Here is a 23,814-nt window from a genome sequence, read left to right as displayed (position 1 = left end):
TAAAAAACAACAACAGGACATATACAGTCAATAATTAACACGTGTCCCAATTATTACGATTTATGGGTTATTCATACGAGTTTATGGAGATGAGAGAATAAAGAGTGCAGACGGACTTTATATAAAATGTTTATTTATTTCAAGACATGTTGCAAATGTTTTGGTAAAATAATTACCTTTTTCTTAAAAATGTGAAATGTAAAACTATGAGTCAACAAATCATTAATAAAAATAAAAAAGATAAAAAATTAAAAAAGCTCTATCTTGCAGGGCCTTGTATGTATAGTGTATAAACAAGCCCCGCCCCCCTCCCCTCCTCCTCCTCATCGCTCCTTTATCATTTCCTCCATTAAAACACACAATCTCACTTTCAAAGAGTTGCTCGTCCAGTTCCATAGAATATAGAAATAAATGTGGCCATGCGCGAGACCTGCGCCACTTCAAAGGCTCGGAGAGAAGGGGGCGGGGGGGGGGGCGTTAGGGGGCTCTGTGGCGCTCCGGTTGGGGAGACGCTCACGTTTGAATGTGTCTGGTTGCACACACAAAAATAAGTTAAAACACATACACGCACGCACCCACACACAGACACACGCACGCAGACACACACTAACTGCCTCTAAATTAACAGAGCGCAAGTAGTTTAGGGAGAACCGTCTGTCCGGCGCTGGCACGGACACACCGGTATACCGACAGGTAGAGATGACGCAACTGGGGGGAAAGGAAGGACAGGGTGACACTTTGTAAACACACACACACACACACGCGCACACACACCCACGAGTATTATAAGCTCTCAACCTGCATCAATTAAGACACTTGACTCAGGTCGACCTGCAGACTGTGGATCAACACTCTGTCAGCGGTGGCCATCATCTCAAATATTACACACGTTTCGCATAATACCCCCCCCCCCACACACACACACAGACACACACTTCAGCAGCATTATGAGACCTCTTTATTTAAAAGGCGACCACTGTAGGTTTGTTTAGCTGTATTCATGGGCCTTTATCACGTTTATAGCCGCCCTCTATGAGCATTTCTAAAAAGAGCACTTCATCTGCTCCTTCATTCAGCCGAGGGAGCACTTGAGGGCCTCCTCTGCTTTGTGAGCCGACGGTTTCATAGCCCCCCCCCCCCCAAAAAAAGAGACCGTTCTTGTAGCTCCTGTTTGGAAACGAGGGCTCCATGAATGTGGCAAAATAAAAAAGGGTGAAGATTTAAAAAAAATAAAAAAATGTTTTTATTACAATGAGACAGTTCCTATACGGTATTTTTTTGGAAGGAGAAGAAGAAGAAGAAGAAGAAGAAGAAGAAGAAGAAGAAGAAGAAGAAGAAGAAGAAGAAGAAGGGGAGAGCTAATAAAAAGAGAGGAGAAGAAGGCGTGAAGCGGTCACCCTTCAGTGAGAAACGCTTTGAAGTAGAACGTATTATCCCAGAATACCTCGCGGTTGTCCCAACGACGCGCTGAAAGGCGCGCGGCGCGCCCTTTGTCCGCGATTTGTTCTCCTCTAGCGGGAAGCCGCGGAAATCACTTACATGGGCCACCTTCACAGAGCGGCTGCAAATCAGTAACCGGCCGAGTCAGACATGCAGACGCCACCTCGGATGGGGGGGGGGGGGGGTGGGGGGTGCGCAGTGGAAACGCCTCCGCCGCTTCTGGCCCACGCGGGGTCAAGGAGGATGATTTCTCGGACGACGCGGAACCAAAACAAACCGAGTCTCATCATCTCCTGGAGGCGGTGAAGGGATGTGATCCTCTTTTCTTTTTCTTTTTCTGGCTGTGTTTTTTTTAAATTTTTTTTGTACTTATTCATACAAAGAATAACCACACACACGTATATTTAGGGTGATTTGATCCGAGCACCTGCGCCTGCGCGGTCAGTGCGCTCCGCTCGCTGAAGCCCTTTAAAGCCTTTCACGGTTTTTGAAAACAAAATGATGAGGCTGATGTTTTTCTGTGAACAAAAGAAAGCAGGTGTGAAGAAGCGACCACGCGGCATCCCTCCACTGCACCGAATCCGAACCGCAGCACCTTCCTCCTAAATATGACCAGCGGCCGGGACCCCCTGAAGAAGACCATGAGGTCATCACCGTAGACACGACGCCATGTTGAGGGACGGTAGAGGCCGGTGAGGTGAGCAGCGTGTTGATGACGCACAGGCCTGGGGTTCAGAGACCTTCCCCTCGTGTTGTATGTGTCTACAGATACGGTACCCCCCCCCCCCCCCCCTTCATGGATCACCTGGACACTGTTAAACTTTGCCGATATTGATCAGAACAATAAATGCCTCACACACACACACACGCACGCACGCCCACACACACACCTGTTTGCCAGGCCAAGTCTAAACGTCCTCTGTGTGTGTGTGTGTGTGTGTGTGTGTATGTGTGTGAAGTCTCTTTATGTCTCATGAACTCATGCTACCAGCCCCATGTTTGCTCTAGATCCCGTCCCCGGTTCCCCGGTTCCCCGGTTCCCCCCTCGGGCCGGTCGGACGTCAGGGGAACGCGTCGCTCCTCTGCCGCGACCCATGAGCCTCGGAGGAGCGCGGGAGTTAAACTTCTAACAGCGCGCGCGCCCCGGGGGTGAGGGGGGGGGCTACTCGACTGTTGGTTTTCACTGACTTCATTACTCCAATTACAGGGAGCACATCAGACTCTTATTTCTGAGGACAGGATGATGTTTTTTTCTGTTTCTTCTGTCAATAAACTGTAAATCACGAGCTGCAGCCGCCGCTGTGGAGGAAGATGTTTCTTCTGGCTCTGATTGATTCAGACAGTGTGGCTCCAAGTTAGAGAACACCAGCCACAGTTTGTGAGAATAGTCGGTTTTAAAACGTTTTATTAAAAGAGTGTTTTTCGACTAAATCAATGCATAACTGGAATATGTTTCTCCAAAAATATCTCCAAAGACTTGTGCACTCATTCATCATCCTGGAATTAATTAGCATTTTAAATGTTTCAAATAAAAATACAGAACTTGCTGTTTAAAAAATAGTGCAACAACATTATATTTTAAAACTGATAGTTTTGGTTTAAGATGGAATACATATATATATATATATATCTTTATATATCTCTCTCTCTCTCTATATATATATATATATATATATATATTGCAGGTCCAACTTAAATCACAAGAAATATATTTTCAACATTCATTTAATGATTTAATTGTATCATGTGATGTATATAAAACACGTCCTGTTCAAAAATATAAATGTTAGAGTGGACAGTGTCGGACATGAAGCATCAGAACCAGTCATAATAATAATAATAACCTATCCCGGCTACTCTAAAGTCACGCGCTGTGGTCCATCACTCACAAACTGACATAATATCTGGTGGCTCAGTAACATCTGTGGGGGAAGAGACTTGGTTCCGGTCCAAAGCCCCATCCCAGGACTGGGAGCCGCTCCAAGGCAGTAGGTGAAGGGAGCAAGGTCGTCCACGGACAAGCGGCGTGAGCCGAGCCCGGCTTCCTGGCCCCGGTACAGCCCGCCGGCCGCCAAATAGAAAGCACAGTGCAGATAAGCGCGAGCATGCTGCCCCGGTCGTCTGTGGCTGGACGACAGGGCTTTCCTAAAAGCCTCTAAATGCAGGATGTGGGCTTCGGCAGACCTGGAAACTCCACCTGACCGGGTGGAGGGGATTGGGGAGCTGTCCTCCATCAAAGAGAAGCAGATGGACTAGTGTGGAGGATATTTTAGATTTCTGCCCCTGGGATAATACTGCTTACACGGCACTTTTAGACTGAACTAAAAGAAACCGCTTCATCTCTGGCACGCGAAGGACATCCTGCATGACTCCAGCTCCATTATTTATTATTTTATTTAAAAAAAAAGAAGCATCTGGGCTGTTTATTTAAATGTATAAAGACAAATAAAAGAACCACATTGATGTCTTTGAACCTGAGGCCTCCCTGCGGACCCCCCCCCCGCCAATCAAATTCAAATCCATCTCCATTCAATTCCAAACATATCTGAAAAACCAGATATATCTATGATTGATCCAGAACCATTTCAAAAGCATAGTGCCAGTCCACCGCTCTAATCCACCCCCATTTCTCTGCTTCCTCTTCCTCACCATCACTCCGTCCGTTGTGTGGGTATCAGTGTTTGAGCAGAACATCAGATGGCGGGCCCCGAGTGCATCTACAGCTTCGTTGCAGGAAAGGTCAGCATTTAGAGTGTGTGTGAGGGGGGGGGGGGGAATCACAGCTGGGGGGCGGATGGGTCATATGCATGGAAAGGAGAGAGGAGAAGAGGGAAGGAGGTTGGTTTCCAGGTGGAGAGCGGGAAAACCGAGGCACGAGAAGCGGCCATCTGTGCCGGCAGCAGATAAGGGTTCGACTCCCGCCCGGTCGTCACAGACTCGTGTTCATCGTCGGGCGAAGTCGGGCGCCGGTCGTCCTTCGGCTTCCCGCCTCACCGTAGGAGCTCTAATCCAATGTGCGATAAGCCATATAGCGCGGGCGGTAAAAGCGTCCAGCGTGGAGGCGCCACCGCCTCCTCCACCAAGCGGCGCGGAGACCCCCCCCCGTCCGCGTCCAATGCCGAAACATCACAGACTCCGGGGTTCGGGGGAATATGACAGATATGGCTCTGGGGTGATGGGCAGAAGGAAATGTGGCGTCTTGATGTTTCCCAGCTGACCGGGGATAAGCCGGAAAGGAAATATGGCTGGACAGGCAATGAGATGGAGATATGGGGGTCTCCATCTGACCGACGGCTTCAAAGAGACGTGGGCGTGGCGCTCCGCCGAGGCCCCGGACGAGGCTTAAGGCACGAACGACTGAACACCGAGATGACCGACGGTATCGTCGGCCTCCAGGAAACGGCTCTCCATCCCGAGCTCGGCCCCTCGAGGAACCCTGAGAGGCGGGGCTTGAAACACGTCCAGTCAGAGGAGCCGCGGGCCCCATAAGGACACGAGCGGCGCACTGATAGGCGGAGCTCCTCTTCCTCGCCGCGAAGATCCCGATGACAGCCGTAATGTGTCAGCCGTCCCACGGGACACGTGACTCTGGACCGGCCCGGTCACAAGACTGATCGTATCATTAAGCCGCTCCGTCGGGGACGGACACCTTTTGGCCCTTCCTCGGCTCGCCGTGGTAAATGACGCTCGATCTCACAACCCGTCCCGCGTATCCGTCTTCGTGACACCGCGCCTTGAGAGACGGTCACACTGTACCGGCGCCACCGACAGGCGTGCCGGAATATACCGCGGCGCAATGTTGTCGCCCGGTTACGAATGTGCGTGCTTTTCAATAACCGAATACCCGTTTCAGATATTGTATGCAACGTTTGCTGCCAGCAGATGATGTGTTCATGCGTCCAGAGTGGGAGGCTGCAGGAGTGAACTGCCCCCCCCCCCATGCACAGAGTTCATTTCCCTACTCCTGCCCCCCCCCCCCCCCCCTCACATGTTCAGCATCACCATGCACATCATTATCGTTGTCACAAAAAGTTAGTATATGAACTCTAGGGCTGTGGCAGGAGCTGGGGGGGGGGGGGGGCTTCAATCGTGACCGCGCGGCCGTGGCGAGGGTTTTGAACCCCTCTCCATCTATACAGGAGGGCCCCTCATTACGCGGGCCCCCGTAGCACCGAGGGTCTACCTCTTCCCCACCTGTCTGTCTGTCTCCGCCCCTACAGGGAGGGCTCCCCGTAGGAATTCTAATAAACATAACAAACAACCTCCGGGTCGCACGCGCGTCATCTTCGCGACGCCTCTTGAGACGTCCGAGAGCCGTGAACTCGTCGCGTGACGAAGAGGAGCGGTGACCCCGGTGACCCCCCGGCTGCAACAGCGGAGCACGCTCCCGGGTCCCGGCTGCATTATTGTCACATTTCATAATTCTTATGCCTCTGATATGCTAAACGAAAGAAGTTCCACCAAAACTTCTCCGCCGCCACACTGTGCCCGGGATTGAAAGGGCAAGTGGTGCTTCATTAACCGTGTCCCCCCCCCCCCTCCCCTCAGAGAGAGCGGATTAATGTCAATTACCTGTCATTCTGCAACACCGGCAGTATGTTATGTCGGCCGTGTTTTGGGGGGATTACCCAGAAGCACTTTCGCATTATTTATTTGAATTATGCGCTCCAATGAGAACAGAAGCACACGTTGCCGCGTGCTGTCATCCTGTTTATGTGTTTATTATACAGTCCTTGTGTTTATATATAACGTGTGTATGAGCACCGTGAGGGAGAAGAGGGGCTGGGGGAGGTGGTCAACACTGAGATTTCAATATCTTTCTTTTAATTATTATTAATTGAACAGGCCTTAATCTGATTCAAACCCTTTAAAACTCGATTATGCATAATTATTACTAATAATTGTGTCCTATATATAAAGCCCAATTAGCAGGTTGTGTGGATTACAACGAGCTTTACCTCTTAACCAACACACACTCGTTGTGATTATCTATCCCCTCGATATACTAACTAATAACTGTCAGCAGCTCTGACTGTGACCCCCCCCCACCCCTTGTTTTTTTAAAGACCTGAAAAGAATGGCGGGCTGTGCGTGATGGCCGCGCTCAACAAAAAGCAACGGGCACAAAGAGGAGCGACCGGGGCTTTCCTCCGGGATTAGGAGGCTCTTGACTCTCCTCTTTCACTCGGAGCGGAGAGCTTGTCCGCAGCTCGAGGGAGGAGTAGAAAACCAGAGTCCGGGTTATCGTGTTTAATGGGATTAGACGGTGTCATGAAGTCCGGAGCATGACGGCGGGGGACACACACACACACACACACACACACACACACACACACACACACACACACACACACACACACACGTAGGCTACTTGCTTAATTAATAAAAACTACTGTTAAAGACGATTGTGTTTTCCTTTTTTTATATTAATGATAAATACATCCTTCATATAAATAGTGCATGTCCCTGCATTCTCAAACACAGAGAGAGAGAGAGGTTCACGTTGTCGGGGTCGTGTGTTGGCGCTGCGCTGCGCTCATCTGTGCGTCACGCGGCGGCGCCATGCGCGCAGCTGTGCGTGCAGGTGCACGGCCTCCACCTGCTCAGCGACACGGAGAGAGTGTGAGAGAGAGAGAGAGAGAGAGAGAGAGAGAGAGAGAGAGAGAGAGAGAGAGAGAGAGAGACGGTGCAGCTGAGAAACATGTTTAATGGTTCTCTAGATATGGATCGTGGCCCAAATCCACGTCGTGTTGGATCGACCTTTAATAAACACAGGAGAGGAGTTGGCCATCTTGTTTTAATTAACAGGGCCGAGAGGAGCGGCGTCTATTGGAGGGGACGCCGACACGCCCCGCCCTGCGCGTCACACACAGAGCCGGTGTGTGGACGCACTCGGAAACTTCATCTGACAATTAAAGGAGAAAAAAAAGATTTGGGAAAAAAGAGTAAAAAGAGAGGTGTGACGATGCAGCCTGGAGGATCTGGAGGATCCCGTTGGAGCCGTCCAGGTGAATCCGGCAGAACATGTTCAGCACGGACACAGGTCTGGACCCCGCGGCATCCATTACCGTCCTCGCGCCTCATTAGCAGCTCGAGGCAGGTTCACGTGAGACCTCCGCAGACCCTTTATGAGGTGCTGGTGCGTTTCTTCTTCGCTTCTTCTCCTCTCTTAAAACAGTCTGCGTTGGTCGCGTAAACGTTCTATTAGTCTGCCTTGTCTGGTGCGTTCAGGGACAATAAAAGACAACAAAAACAAACAAACAAGACTCACGTGCACGTCTAGGTATAGGTGCGACCAAAGTGATTATTTGGGACAGGAATGTGCGCGTCAATACCCACCAATAGAACACAAATGCGGGTTGTTGTTGTCGTTTGTCCCGCTAACGCGCACATCAACACAGAGAATAAATAAATGACATCACAAACAATGTATACAAGTGAAGTTGAGGACACTTTAAAAGGTAAAAAAAAAAAAAAAAGTTGCAGAGACTTTTTTCGGGTGGCTCTGTAACGAGTCCCATTACCATGCCCCCCCCCCCCCCCCCCCCACCGCAACAGCAGACAAAGCGGGCGGGTTGTTTAGTGGTGCCGGTCCAGCCTTTGATGTGAGCCCGTTAAGGAGAAGGGAGTCTCGGGGGGAGTCGTGCCCAGAGGAGGGCTGAGGAGGTCACGTGCACCTCAGAATTAAACTACAAATGAATTAAATATAATCCGACTTGACTATACTTTTTATTAAATTGTTCTAATAAATGTTACAGATACATCCTAATTACATCAACACCTCTTTGAGGGTAAAACATAAACCAGCCGGAAGTCAGTTTCATTTCGGCTACATTCTTTAAAAAACAGAAAGTATAATTTCTTTACTAACTAGATGATATTAACCCCGCCAGGTGAACACAGACCGGGCTGCGCGGACTGTAAAAGAAGCGGACCTTCCGAGAAGCTCGACGGGCCTCCCCACACAGAGGGGCCCCGGGCCGCGGGGAGAGAGACGCCTCCACGTCACCTTCATACCTTTATGATATTTATGACACCTTTATTACACCGGTCTTGCGTGGGGGATGACGACATATGGACTACATTCGACCTGCAAGGGCACAACAAGGAAAAAAGGAATTCCTGCAATTGATTTTGCAGGAAGAAGAAAAAAGGTTGTTGAGAAAATGATTCGCTTAACATGAGGCCGAGAGGAGGTGTATTTATAGCACTTCATAACCATCATCATCATAACAATTAAAAAAAAGATGTATGTCACAATATGAAGGACCAAAGGGGCTCAGATGAAGCTCGTGTTGGTCACTACGGCGAATTCAGATCACACAAACGCACCGGAGGAGAAAACAAGGAGGAGACTGGACCTCCGTCATCAGAGGGGAGAGAAACGGTTCAGCGGGTGTGTGTCCGTTGTGGGTTTTTTTAAAGACCGACATGCCTTTTTTGGTTTCTGAGGGGAAATATGAAGAAGAAAAAATCTGAATAAAGTGGCAGAAAATACTGAATGAAACAGTGTGTGTGTGTGTGTGTGTGTGGTTGGCAACTGGATGTGACAGAAAAGGACCCAGACAAGATGAAAAAGTAGAGGTTGGACATTTTATTAGCAGTCCAATTAATCCGCCTTTTTATATCGGCGCTATAATTTGTTTTGTGACATTACATTTCAAAAAAATAAATATGCATTCCGTTTCCAACAGCGGCATAATTTCATTTTTATTCCACAACCCCTCAGAAGAAAGTATGAGAACGAATTCATTTTATTTCTTCTTTTTATTATTATTTAAAGCCTTTTAATTATTATTTTGGTAAGCAATAATTGATAATAAAAAATGTAAAATTAAAAACTTGTCTATAGCCTCGGGTGGGGGTGGGGGGGGGGGGGGTGGATATCCCGAAAATTAAGCAGTGACAGCACCAGCTCCTCAGAAGGCGACGGCCGGCTGGAGCCACGTGGAACACGTCCCAGCCGTGGAAACAATAATCCTAAATATTGAAACGGAGGTAATTAGCCTCAACTAATGTCTGCGCGCCGATCGGCTCCGCGCGCGCGTGCGCCACCATTTCCAGCCATCTCTTTCGGGCTAATAGGTTTACACTTCTCACACTGTGCTGCAGCTGCAATAACGAGGTATTTTTATTGCTTTAGAATAATCTTCCGCTGCAATTACTTTGTCATATATTGTCATTAGAAGTCTATTAAAACATCAAGTCATTATTCGGGCGTCCCCGGGCGAGGAATTACAATAAAACCATCTCTGCCACACGGGTCCCATTTAGATTAATGGAAAAATATGTAAAACATTTCGTTTTAATTTTCCTCTGACAGTGTTCTGCATACATGCATTTTCTCCCCCCGGCCCCTCCTCGTAATTTATGAAAGCAATCTCGACCAGCACATTACGGCCTCTGAGACGCTGCTCGCAGCCTAATTGATTCCCGTCACAATTTCTGGTGAGGTTCTAATCGTGTTAATTCTAATTTACTCTCATGGGTGAGTACCGGAGAGATGTGTTTAAATACGCCCCCCCCCTCCAGCCCCCCAACCCCCAAAAAAAGAAAAGGAAACGGTGCCGGGTCCGAACAGATGATTTCGGGGTTGTTATGTAGCATTACAGCGCGGAGGCGGACTGGGGGACGCACTCCTCCACAGAGATGGCACCGGAAGTCTCTCGCGGGGGGGGGGGGGGGAATTACAATTATTATTATTATTATTATTATTATTAATTTTCATCCGCGGGCGAGTTGATTGAACGTCGACACGGAGCAACGAGACCAGAGGACGTTTATTTTATCTTTAAATTAGGGGAGGGGAGGGGGGGGTGTGATAACAGACACGTGTCAAAGGAAGCACTCAGGGGATGGATGTGTCTTTGGGGGGGGGGGGGGGGGGGGGGGCACACACACACACACACACACCTGTTGGTGCAGAGCGGCTTGGTGGAAGAGAGAAGCCATTCAGTCCGGCCTCCACTCAAACTCACCTGGTGAGAATCTTCCTCCAACTCAAAGAGTGCAGAGCACGTGTTTGTGTGTTTCTTTATGTGTGTGTGTGTGTGTCCGAGGAACTGTCTGCACTGCAAGGACATCTTCCTACGAGGCATCCCATGATCCGAGGTCTTTTAGTTCCGACCCGGCGACGGAGGCGATGCTCGCTGGAGGAACCGGGCGGAGCGTTTGGGTTCGGAGCGTTTACTGGACGACTCAGATCCAGAGACACGCCCCCTGCTGCACGCGATCGATCCACGACAGCCAACACCGAATGTGGAGGAAATGCTTTGAGAATTCCCAAAACAAGACGCGCATCGAGTCCAGCCGTCAGAACAGGAACACTCACAACCTACGGATGATGTCATGACAAGCGGAGGAAACGCCTCCTCTACGCGTGACACCCTTTAGGCCGAGGGGAGGAGTTCCAGAAGTTCTGCAGAGCCTCACGTGTCTGTGGACTCGTGGAACTAATGGCACACGTCACGACAGTTGTTGTTTATTGTGGCAGACTTGGGCGAAAAACAAAATAAACAAATGAAAAAAGAGCTGCGTGTGAATTCATAACCGTGAGGAAGAAGAGAAAAAAACAGGGGCGAGCAAAATATTTGGCCAAATGCCGAAGAGACGGTTTACTGTTGGGCTGTTTGGCGAGGAGCGGCTTCCATCTTTATCTGGCCCGGCCCGGCCCGGCCCGGCCCGGCCCGGCCCCAGACACAATAGATCATACAGTAGAGAGGGGGGGGGGGGGGGGGGTAGGGGAGGCTCGGTGCCTTTTCATTACCATGGTCACCAATGGCACCATTAACCATTCAACACCCCCCCAATTATCCTCCCATCCACCGGCGGAGAGACAAAGCCGGGCGCCGGTCTGCTGGAGCAACATGGCCTCGGTCTCCTCCTCATCACGGCCACTCCACCGGGAGTCAGGACGACCGGCACGAAGCGGCGGAGCGGAGCGGAGAGGAGCGCCCGCGGCACGAAGCCGCTCAGCTCGTTGTTATATGTGTGTTCAGAGAAGCGTCGGCTTCAAACTGCGGAAGAGGAAGACGAGGATGGAGGAAGAACAACTGAGACAATAAGATGAGTGAGAGATCAGGGGGAGAACTCCGGCAGCGCGCGTGCACGTGTGTGTGTGTGTGTGTGTGGGTGTGTCTGTGTGTGCATTGTTTACTGTTCGCGCAGGTCGCGGCGTGTCCGACGCCACACGCTCCTCCTCCTCGGAGCCGCGGCTCACAGCCGCCACGTCTTCACTGAGGAGGCCGAGACTCAAAGACTGACGGAAGAAGGAAACGCTACTTTGTCAGTTGAAAGACTCCATCTGGTACTTTTGGGTTTGTTTGTTTTTATAAGACTTTGATGTCTGTGAGTCAGGCTGGAGGGGGGGGGGGGGGCTGAAAGACCTGGGGGCCAATGAGGGGATCCACAACAGTGGCTTGTTGTGTTTGTTTACTCTTTTGCCGCAACCATGGAGATGGTAGGCGCACACACACACACTGGAGGATGACATGATGGCGCACGCACGCACGCACACACGCACACACACACACACACACAGACTAGAGGATGACATGATGGCACGCACGCACACACACACACACACACACACACACACAGACTAGAGGATAACATGATGGCACGCACACACACACACACACACACACAGACTAGAGGATGACATGATGGCACGCACACACACACACACACACACACACACACACACACAGACTAGAGGATAACATGATGGCACGCACACACACACACACACACACACACAGACTAGAGGATGACATGATGGCACGCATGCACACACACACACACAGACACAGACTAGAGGATAACATGATGGCACGCATGCACACACACACACACACACAGACTAGAGGATAACATGATGGCACGCACACACACACACACACACACACACACAGACTAGAGGATAACATGATGGCACGCATGCACACACACACACACACAGACTAGAGGATAACATGATGGCACGCACACACACACACACACACACAGACTAGAGGATGACATGATGGCACACACACACACACACACACACAGACTAGAGGATGACATGATGGCACGCACACACACACACACACACACACAGACTAGAGGATAACATGATGGCACGCACACACACACACACACACACACACACAGACACAGACTAGAGGATGACATGATGGCACGCACACACACACACACACACAGACTAGAGGATAACATGATGGCACGCACACACACACACACACACACAGACTAGAGGATGACATGATGGCACGCACACACACACACACACACAGACTAGAGGATAACATGATGGCACGCACACACACACACACACAGACTAGAGGATAACATGATGGCACGCATGCACACACACACACACACACACAGACACAGACTAGAGGATGACATGATGGCACGCACACACACACACACACACAGACTAGAGGATAACATGATGGCACGCACACACACACACACACACACAGACTAGAGGATAACATGATGGCACGCACACACACACACACACACACACAGACTAGAGGATAACATGATGGCACGCACACACACACACACACACACAGACTAGAGGATGACATGATGGCACGCACGCACACACACACACACACACACACACACACACACACACAGACTAGAGGATGACATGATGGCATGCACACACACACACACACACACACACACACACACAGACTAGAGGATAACATGATGGCACGCACACACACACACACACACACACAGACTAGAGGATGACATGATGGCACGCACGCACACACACACACACACACACACACACAGACTAGAGGATGACATGATGGCACACACACACACACACAGACTAGAGGATGATATGATGGCACGCACGCACACACACACACACACGCACACTGGAGGATGACATGATGGCGCACGCACACACACACACACACTGGAGGATGACATGATGGCGCACGCACGCACACACACACACACACACACAGACTAGAGGATAACATGATGGCACACACACACACACACACACACACAGACTAGAGGATGACATGATGGCACACACACACACACACACACACACACTGCGCGTGCAGATTAGATGAAAACCATCTGAAGTTGTGTTTGACACACAAACAGGACGACAGCAGAAAACAAACAACAAACAAACTTCACAGCACCAAAACATTTCCCCAATTGTCAACAACTTGGATGTAAAGCAGCGTCAGCAGTCCTCCAGCTCTTCTCTCTCTCTGCAGCTTCCCGTCGCCGGTCAGCCGCGGCGTCCCTGCGGCGGCACGGCGGCGGACAGCACCAGGACGTTGCGCGCCTGCCTCACCGAGGGCATGTCGATCATGCTGCCGTGGAAGGTGAATGCGCCCTGGACACGAGGAGACGAGTTACATCTCAAGAGAAGGGAGCAGACCCCTGGGCTAAATATATATACATATATATATATCTGTATATTGTATATTGTGTGTATCGGGGTGTACCACGAAAAACTCCTTAGTTACAGCTAATACAAACGGACCAGGCAGTGTGTGAGCAGTGTGTGTGAGCAGTGTGTGTGAGCAGTGTGTGAGCAGTGTGTGAGCAGTGTGTGAGCAGTGTGTGAGCAGTGTGTGAGCACTGAGCAGTGTGTGAGCAGTGTGTGAGCAGTGTGTGAGCAGTGTGTGAGCAGTGTGTGTGTGAGCAGTGTGTGAGCAGTGTGTGAGCAGTGTGTGTGAGCAGTGTGTGAGCAGTGTGTGAGCAGTGTGTGAGCAGTGTGTGAGCAGTGTGTGAGCAGTGTGTGAGCAGTGTGTGAGCAGTGTGTGTGAGCAGTGTGTGAGCAGTGTGTGAGCAGTGTGTGAGCAGTGTGTGTGTGAGCAGTGTGTGAGCAGTGTGTGAGCAGTGTGTGTGTGAGCAGTGTGTGAGCAGTGTGTGAGCAGTGTGTGAGCAGTGTGTGTGTGAGCAGTGTGTGAGCAGTGTGTGTGTGAGCAGTGTGTGAGCAGTGTGTGAGCAGTGTGTGTGTGAGCAGTGTGTGAGCAGTGTGTGTGTGAGCAGTGTGTGAGCAGTGTGTGAGCAGTGTGTGTGTGAGCAGTGTGTGAGCAGTGTGTGAGCAGTGTGTGTGAGCAGTGTGTGAGCAGTGTGTGTGAGCAGTGAGTGAGCAGTGTGTGTGAGCAGTGTGTGAGCAGTGTGTGAGCAGTGTGTGAGCAGTGTGTGAGCAGTGTGTGAGCAGTGTGTGAGCAGTGTGTGTGTGAGCAGTGTGTGAGCAGTGTGTGAGCAGTGTGTGAGCAGTGTGTGAGCAGTGTGTGTGTGAGCAGTGTGTGAGCAGTGTGTGAGCAGTGTGTGAGCAGTGTGTGAGCAGTGTGTGAGCAGTGTGTGAGCAGTGTGTGTGAGCAGTGAGTGAGCAGTGTGTGTGAGCAGTGTGTGAGCAGTGTGTGAGCAGTGTGTGGGCAATGTGTGAGCAGTGTGTGAGCAGTGTGTGGGCAATGTGTGAGCAGTGTGTGAGCAGTGTGTGAGCAGTGTGTGAGCAGTGTGTGGGCAGTGTGTGAGCAGTGTGTGAGCAGTGTGTGAGCAGTGTGTGGGCAGTGTGTGAGCAGTGTGTGAGCAGTGTGTGTGAGCAGTGTGTGAGCAGTGTGTGAGCAGTGTGTGGGCAGTGTGTGAGCAGTGTGTGAGCAGTGTGTGAGTGCACTAACAGTCAGAAACACACCGAGTAAGAGAAATCTGTGAATGACATCATCTGGTAAAATATAAAACTCTGAAACATCTCCAGGAAACCTCGGGGCAGACACATGACGAACCACAAGCACCTGTCGTGGAGCGAGACAAAGGGAATGACCCTGCTCGCTGTGTCAAACCCTCACACACACTCTCTCTGACACACACACACACACACACACACACACCTACACACTCACACACACGAGGACGGGGGGGATATGAATCCCTCGGGCAGCGCTTAGTGGGAGCCGCCCTGCCAGGGAGAGCGGTGTGGGCAGATTGTGTATTACCTCAGCAGATCGCCCACAGAGCTCGGCACACAGGATCCAACCATGCACTAAATTAGGAACAATAATATTGTACACTTAATTGGCCCGACAACCCCCCCCCCCCCTCGTCCCCTGTGTCGTCTTCAAAGAGTCACCCAGGGGTGTACAGTATGCATTCTCTGGAGCTACAGAGGTGTGAGAGGGGCACAACAGGATCTGGGGAAGACTCCACTCGCCTCAACACAAGTCACATTTTAAGTTTTGTATATATATTATATATATATTATATATATAATATATAATATATATTATATATATGTATATATATATTATATATAATGTTATATATACACATATAATGTTATATATCATGTTATATATATATAATGTTATATATATATATAATGTTATATATACAGGACTGTCTCAGAAAATTAGAATATTGTGATAAAGTTCTTTATTTTCTGTAATGCAATTAAAAAAACAAAAATGTCATGCATTCTGGATTCATTACAAATCAACTGAAATATTGCAAGCCTTTTATTCTTTTAATATTGCTGATTATGGTTTACAGCTTAAGAAAACTCTAAAATCCTATCTCATAAAATTTGAATATTTCCTCAGACCAAGTAAAAAAAAAGATTTATAACAGCAAAACAAAATCAAACATTTGAAAATGTGTTTCCAGGTGTTTCGAGTTAATTAGACGATTCAAGTGATTTGTTTAATACCCTACTAGTATACTTTTTCATGATATTCTAATATTTAGAGATAGGATATTTGAGTTTTCTTAAGCTGTAAGCCATAATCAGCAATATTAAAAGAATAAAAGGCTTGCAATATTTCAGTTGATTTGTAATGAATCCAGAATGCATGACATTTTTGTTTTTTTAATTGCATTACAGAAAATAAAGAACTTTATCACAATATTCTAATTTTCTGAGACAGTCCTGTATATATATAACATGATATATATTTAATATATAATATATATATTATATATAAATCCCCTAATCTAATGTGTGGTTGTTAGACAGCGTGTATCAGACTTGATCATCATGGACTGACGTGACATCTCCATGAGGCTGCAGGCTGAGAGGTCCATTCCTGAACGTACTCAGTGAACACTCTGTTTCTGTGCTGTGATATTATGGGATGTTTCTCTTCGGTCAGAGGACGTCAACGTTTACCTTTCCCTCCTTCTGGTGCTGGTCAAACGCAGCGATGAGCTCTGTGGCCCACTGGACCCTCTGTTGGCTGGGGGAGAACTCCTCCTGCACGGCCTGGATCTGCCCCGGGTGGATCACCTGCTTACCTGTGCACGCACACACACACACACACAATATGGTAAAGCTAACAGGATTAAAATAAAATAAATCACAGGAGTCAATTGTCCTAAAAAAACAAACAGTTTGACTTGATTTGATCTGACCCTGCTCTCACGACACCATGTTTGTTTGTGAGAGAGGAGCCACAACACAGAGGACATAGACGAGTCCTGATGGCACTGACTGCAGGGTGAAGGACGCCGAGCGTCTCTCCGCTCAACGCTCAGTTAGGCTTCACTGTGGGACGCATGAGCAGAGCCTCCAGCGCTGCTCGCTGTCGACGGGCACACTCCTTCCAGAAGTGAAAAACAACCCCCCCCACCCACACACACACACACACACACACACACCCTGTGAGTTCAAATGTGGGCCAACGCTACAGACATAATCCTGTGTACGTCTGCAGATCAAACTTGAACCGATAAGTTAAGGTTCTGAAAACGTCTGACGGCTCAGCGTTCAGCCGGCAGGAAGTCAACACTTTACGGGCTTAGGAGAGGAGAGGAGAGAGGAAAGGAGAGAGGAGAGGAGAGGAAGAGGAGAGAGGAGAGGAGAGGAAGAGGAGAAGAGGAGAGGAGATACGATAAAGAGGGAGAGGAGAGGATAGGAAAGGACATGAAGAGGGCAGGAAGAGGAGAGGAAGAGGAGATGAAGAGGAAAAGAAAAGGAGAAGAGAAGAGATGAATAGGGGAGATGAGAGGAGATGGGAGGAGATGGCAGAGGAGAGGAGAGAGAAGAGGAGAGGAGATGAGAGAGAAGAGGAGGAGATGAGAGAGAAGAGGAGAGGAGATGAGAGAGAAGAGGAGAGAGAAGAGGAGGAGAGGAGGAGAGGATGAGAGGGCAGGAAGAGGAGAGGAAGAGGAGATGAAGAGGAAGAGAAAAGGAGAAGAGAAGAGATGAATAGGGGAGATGAGAGGAGATGGGAGGAGATGCCAGAGGAGAGGAGAGAGAAGAGGAGAGGAGAGAGAAGAGGAGAGAAGAGGAGAGGAGGAGAGGATGAGAGGGGAGGGGAGAGGAGAGGAGAGGAAGAGAGTAGATGAGAGGAGAGGAGAGAGGAAAGGAGAGGAGAGGAGGAGAGGAGGGGAGAGAACCCTCCTCCGCTCCCCCAGTAAAACTCTGACTCACACGTCCCTCATGTAGTTTTCTCTGGACTTTATCTGCTGGCAAAACGCTGACTTGTTGACTTGTTGACTCGTTGACTTGTTGACTCACAGAATCCTTCAGAGGAAACACGAGCTCCAGCAACAGGAAGTGTTACGGCTCATCGGGAATTCATGAATTCATGAATGCCTCCGCATTTGTTTGTGTGTGTGCAGCGGAGACCGTCAACTGCACATTTTCTGTTGGACTAACAGCCTGAGGACTCCAGGCTACGCTGGAGTGAATGTGTGTGTGTGTGTGTGTTTATTTGTGCACACCGCATCACTTCGTCTGTCGTGCTTTATTAACAAGTGGTCTTCTAGAACTCGCAGCAATAGTGGAAATCAATCTGTGTGCATGTGTGTGTGTGCATGTGTGTGTGTGCATGTGTGTGTATGTGTGTTGTATTATACGAGGATTGAAGCAAGGAGAGTGTGTGTTCACTCCTCCGCCACCTGTTTTACCTCTGTACACAGGGACCTGTTTCCACACTGAAATTGGCTTAGATACCTTTAAAGAGGGTGTCTCTTTGTGTGTGTGTGTGTGTGTGTGGGGGGGGGGGGACAACAGGAGAACGACGGAGTGAAGAAACACGACAGGGTGACTCAGGTGCCCTCAGTTGCAACCCCATTGGCTCTCCCAAAGAGGCATCATTCACGCCCTCCAGCCAATCCCCGCCTGCCATGTGGTGCTGGCGTCTCATTGGACAATTGCTTATTTAGCAAAGTGCTCTCAGGCGAATGATGGGCAGGGTCCCCGGGATGGAAGTAGAATGGAGGTCCCCGAGAGCTCGGCATTTTGTGGTGGAAAGAAAAGAAAAGAAAAGAGGGAGCCAAACACAGTTTACGGCACACAAAACAAGGTGGAAAAAAAAAGAAGCTTTATAATCAAATCCGCAAAAATGAAGAACCCTCCCAGGAGATTTGGCATCTGTCGAGGTTTTGCCGTCCCGTCGCCCCGGTAAGCAGCACCGGTGTTTGTGCTGCACCGCCGCGGTGCTAATGGGGGCCGCGGTCCATTACTGCACAGGTCGAGGCTTTTGGCTGCACCGTATTATTGCTTAAGCCAGTAACAGCTCCTAGATCAGCTCATACAGAGCGGCCACGGCCAGAGAGCCACCGACACAGGGCTCTGACCACATCAAATATGAACATTTATTCTATCATTAGCTTTGATGTCTTTTTCACACACGAGCAAAAACCTCCAGCTTTGTTTCCTTCTTTTTAATCTCCTTTTCTTTTTAATCTCCATGTCTTTGCGGTGTGAAACGCCGACTTACTGCTGAAGCTGTTTGGCCTTATTCCTCGATCTCACGTTCAAGAAGACGTAACAACGAGATAAATAACACATCATGTGACCACATGTACCCGCAGACATTATGTAAATACCGAAATAAATATATTTGCTGCAGCGAAGCAAGAATGGATGGAAAATCCATTTTGGAACTGTGGTCTGTAACGCACACACACACACAGACACACACACACTGAACGCGTTGCCTGGCTACAGACACACACAGAGCACCATTAAAGTAGATGCTACCACGACTTAAACTCCCTTTAATCATAGTCGCATGCACATTTAGACACAAGCAGGTACGCCACCTGAGTGCACACACACGCACACAAACACACACACACACACACACACACGCACACACGTCAGTAAAGCATTTAAGAACAGCTGCGTTGTTCAGAGTTCACTTCAGGGTGCTGCTGAAGTGAATTTAAGAACAAAAAAAGACAAAGCAGCCAGTTGTCGGACACAATGGTCATTTTGAAGCCATTCAGACCGTCTCTATAATTAACGACACAAGTGTATTAATGCCAAATGAAAAGCCTGATGCTCTGCATCCTTCCACTGGGATATAAAATCAACCAACTCGGAACACAGGAAGAGCAAGACGGCATGACAGAGGGAGGACGGAGTGAACACCGACATGTCGGATGGCCTGAATGCAACAGGAAGGAGAGGGAGGTCTGTTAGGGTGCCACAGGGCGGAGTGAAGAACACGAGGGAGACGACTGAAGAGCGACCGGTGAGAACCACGCGGCGCAACTGCAGAAATGGGACAGCCGCGCTGAGGTGACTCAACAGCAGGCGTGGTCAATGGGTCAGGGGGAAGACGCGGTGCACCTGTAAAGCCCATGAGCGCCCCCTCTCTGGCCTGGCGCCGCAGCCCCTCCACGTCTTTGTAGTCGATGTGCACCATGTCGACGGCCTGCAGGCCGAACGCCTTGGCGGTGACCACCACCTTCTGCCGGGCGTACAGGAGCTCCCTGGCATCTTCGGTCCGCGTGGCCCCTGGAGGACAACATACAGGTCACGTCACGCGGGTCACATGAGTAATGAGCAAAGGAGTCGGAGACGGAAATCACACAGAGATGCAACGATTTCTGTCCGTGCTGTGCGAGAAGAGGATTTGATCAGTTCAAATCTATCGATTTTGTTTACTATATGAGATTTAGCTGAAATTCTTGTTTCTCAGAGTCCATTCAATCCATATTAGGGGTGAGAATCACCAGAGGCCCCACGATACGATATTATCATTATCCTTAAATCATGGTACAATATTATCATGAGACTTTATCATGGTACTTTATTATCATGAGACTTTATCATGGTACTTTAGTCATGGTACATTATTATCATGAGACTTTATCATGGTACTTTAGTCACGATATAATAACACGATATTTGAGTCACGATATATTATCGTGATACTTAAGACACAATACGATATTATTATGATACTTTAGTCACAGTATGATATTATCGTGATACTTAAGTCACAATATGATATTATCCTACCTAAATTACGATATAATAGCATGATATTTGAATCACGATATATTATCGTGATACTTAAGACACAATACGATATTATTGTGATACTTTAGTCACAGTACAATATTATCATGAGACTTAAGTCACAATATGATATTATCGTACCTAAATTACGATATAATAGCATGATATTTGAATCACGATATATTATCGTGATACTTAAGTCACGATACGATATTATTATGATACTTTAGTCACAATATGATATTATCGTGATACTTAAGTCATAATACGATATTACCATAATACTTAAGTCACAGTACAATATTATCATGAGACTTAAGCCACAATATGATATTATCGTACCTAAATTACGATATAATAGCATGATATTTGAGTCACAATACGATATCATGATATTTTAGTCACGATACAATATTACTGCAATTTGTAACATTTTGCTATATTATATATATTATTATATACATGCAATATTTTGCGATTACCCATGTCCAACTGCAAATTATGCAGGTTTTCAACATCTGTATTATCTGATATATTGCAGGAATCATCAGAAGGGGAGTGGACCAGCAGTTCAACCACCGTTTGCATATCGTACCTATTAAGTTTCTCCTTTAAAACAACCCAATCACGGGTTAAACTGGCTACAACACGGACTCTAAAAGTAGAATATGATTTAAAAGCAGCCTCTTTGTACATGTGGACATATTTAAATAAAACACGGAGATGTCTTGATTTCAAAAATAAAGGAAGTGGTAGAGGAAATGCATCTTAACCTCCGTCTCCATCTCCACTCACACGTCTACAAATCACACCGTTTTGTAACCACTTTTCCTGCAGTACCTGAATCATCCGAAACAGGAAGAAGGGGGATCGACAGAAATATTTTACATTGCAATACAGCCTAACGCTGCAAATCCATAACAATAAGAGAGAGAGAGAGAGAGAGAGAGAGAAGCATGTGTGGCCAAGAAAGAGTGAATGGTGAAGCAGACGGTGTAATAGCTACCGATGCTCGCGCAGAAGTCATCGGAGCCGAACACCACGCCGTCATGGTGGAGACCGGCCTCCGGAGCGAGCCGACGGATTTCCTCACACACCGCCTGGACAGAATATATATGAGTACAACACAGGCTGACTGAAGGGGCCGCGGTGGAAAGAGGGAGAGAAAACGTCAGTATTGGCTCCATTGCTGCGGAGATAATCTTAATCCAAGATTCAAACAGTAGTTCAGACCGTGTTGATTTCTGAATTTCTAAAAAAAACGCCATGAACACGACCTCAATGCTCTTTGAGTAGCGTTTAAAAATGTTTCTCCCCGAATCCGGAAATGTTTTATCTGAAGTTCTGTCACGCATTAGAAGCTGGCCCTCATGTCTTGCCATATTTAGCCTTGTTTACTTATTCTACGACTGTGTGTTTCCTGTCATAAACTTGTTGTACGGCCGCTTTGCATTCAGAGTTGATTCATGGTGTCAAATTAAGGGGGAAAAGAAAAACATTTTTTTTTTTTTTTTTACAGATGGCATTAAAATAGAGAATATCATATTGGTAGCTGTACTGAAAAAAAAGAAATGAAAAATTAGCCCCAAAAAAAGACTTTTATTATCAAATGAGTAGAAAAGAAAAGGAAAGCAAACACATTCTAGACGGTGACAGTCTGGGTTGAAGAGCGGGAAACAACAGGAATGCGTCTCCTGGCTTTTGTGGGCCTCAAAATTAATTTCGCCACTAGCTGTGCCAAAGCTTCTCTATTTTCTTCTTTTCTTCTTTCCTTCCTTTTCTTCTTTCTCCTGCTTGTAACCTGTGGTTCAGTCTGGGCTAAAGATGCAGGGTGTTCTCAAGAAAGCACGCAGAGCCCCCCCCCCCCCGTCATCAAAACACACACACACACACACACGGCAGACACGACAGACAGCCACAGACCTGGAGCGGGGAGCTAAAAGACAAATCAAAAAAAAAAGAGGAGGAGGGACAGCATGTCCCCAGAATGCAGCAAAAAAACGTGAAGGTCGACGTTGTACCAGGACGCTTGCCAAAATATAATTGAGAACTCTTTCCACGACGACTACATGAGACCAGTTAGTGATTAAAACATGTCGGCGTGTCTGGAGAGGGCTGGAGGGAGACCAAGGAAAGAAACAAAGCTCATTTTGAGAGCTTTTCAACCCCTTTCATTCGGGACGTGTGTGGCGCTTCAATGGGAGAGCCGCAAACATTATGTCTTACGCCGGCAGTTTTTTTGGCCCGTTTGTTTGTTGGTGATTTACCTGAAAATTGAGCAGGCCCACAGCGGTTTCCACAAAGGTGACCAGGCGAATGGGCTCCGTCAGGCGGCGTCCTTTCAAGTGGTGCTGGAACCTGCCAACAAACTAAAGCACACGGGCAACGATGTCAGGACCGACTCATTAACAACGCCCAGCGCTCCTGAACAGAGGAGACAATGAAGCTCACAATACATTCATGTGTCCTCTCTACTCCGCACAGCCATTGGATGCCTGAGCTTTGCTGGAGGACATGTACCCTCTGCAAAGAAAGACTTTTCACACTTGAGCTTGAAGCCAACAGTGATACTTTATACAGTATTTGATTTACTTGTATTTATAAATGTGTAAATAAATAAATATATATATATACACATATACAGGACTGTCTCAGAAAATTAGAATATTGTGATAAAGTTCTTTATTTTCTGTAATGCAATTAAAAAAACAAAAATGTCATGCATTCTGGATTCATTACAAATCAACTGAAATATTGCAAGCCTTTTATTCTGATTTATTGCTGATTATGGCTTACAGCTTAAGAAAACTCAAATATCCTATCTCTAAATATTAGAATATCATGAAAAAGTATACTAGTAGGGTATTAAACAAATCACTTGAATTGTCTAATTAACTCGAAACACCTGCAAGGGTTTCCTGAGCCTTGACAAACACTCAGCTGTTATAAATCTTTTTTTTTACTTGGTCTGAGGAAATATTAAAATTTTATGAGATAGGATTTTAGAGTTTTCTTAAGCTGTAAGCCATAATCAGCAATATTAAAAGAATAAAAGGCTTGCAATATTTCAGTTGATTTGTAATGAATCCAGAATGCATGACATTTTCGTTTTTTTA

The 23,814-nt window shown here is 47.7% G+C and overlaps 2 protein-coding genes across 2 annotated transcripts in view; one reads left to right on the top strand and one right to left on the bottom strand.

The window, feature by feature from the left end:
* The window catches only part of zic5 (zic family member 5 (odd-paired homolog, Drosophila)), a 4,260-nt gene extending 4,228 nt beyond the window's left edge, over positions 1–32 (top strand). The window contains exon 2 of the mRNA XM_056431822.1: positions 1–32. This exon is cut by the window's left edge and continues 1,793 nt beyond it. The gene's annotated coding sequence lies outside the window, so the exon portion shown is untranslated.
* An 8,981-nt stretch (positions 33–9,013) lies between these two features.
* clybl (citrate lyase beta like) overlaps positions 9,014–23,814 on the bottom strand; it is a 94,583-nt gene continuing 79,782 nt past the window's right edge. The window contains exons 4-8 of the mRNA XM_056429392.1: positions 22,966–23,067; positions 21,705–21,798; positions 20,024–20,191; positions 16,610–16,734; positions 9,014–13,828 (exon numbers count right to left, since the gene is read on the bottom strand). Coding sequence (XP_056285367.1) covers positions 13,721–13,828; positions 16,610–16,734; positions 20,024–20,191; positions 21,705–21,798; positions 22,966–23,067 — 597 coding nt within the window. The 3' untranslated portion in view covers positions 9,014–13,720. The remainder of the gene's footprint in view (positions 13,829–16,609; positions 16,735–20,023; positions 20,192–21,704; positions 21,799–22,965; positions 23,068–23,814) is intronic.

The sequence above is a fragment of the Pseudoliparis swirei genome, chromosome 2 (genome assembly GCF_029220125.1).
Source record: "Pseudoliparis swirei isolate HS2019 ecotype Mariana Trench chromosome 2, NWPU_hadal_v1, whole genome shotgun sequence".
Classification (NCBI taxonomy): domain Eukaryota; kingdom Metazoa; phylum Chordata; class Actinopteri; order Perciformes; family Liparidae; genus Pseudoliparis; species Pseudoliparis swirei.
This window is presented reverse-complemented; position numbering and strand designations above follow the sequence as displayed.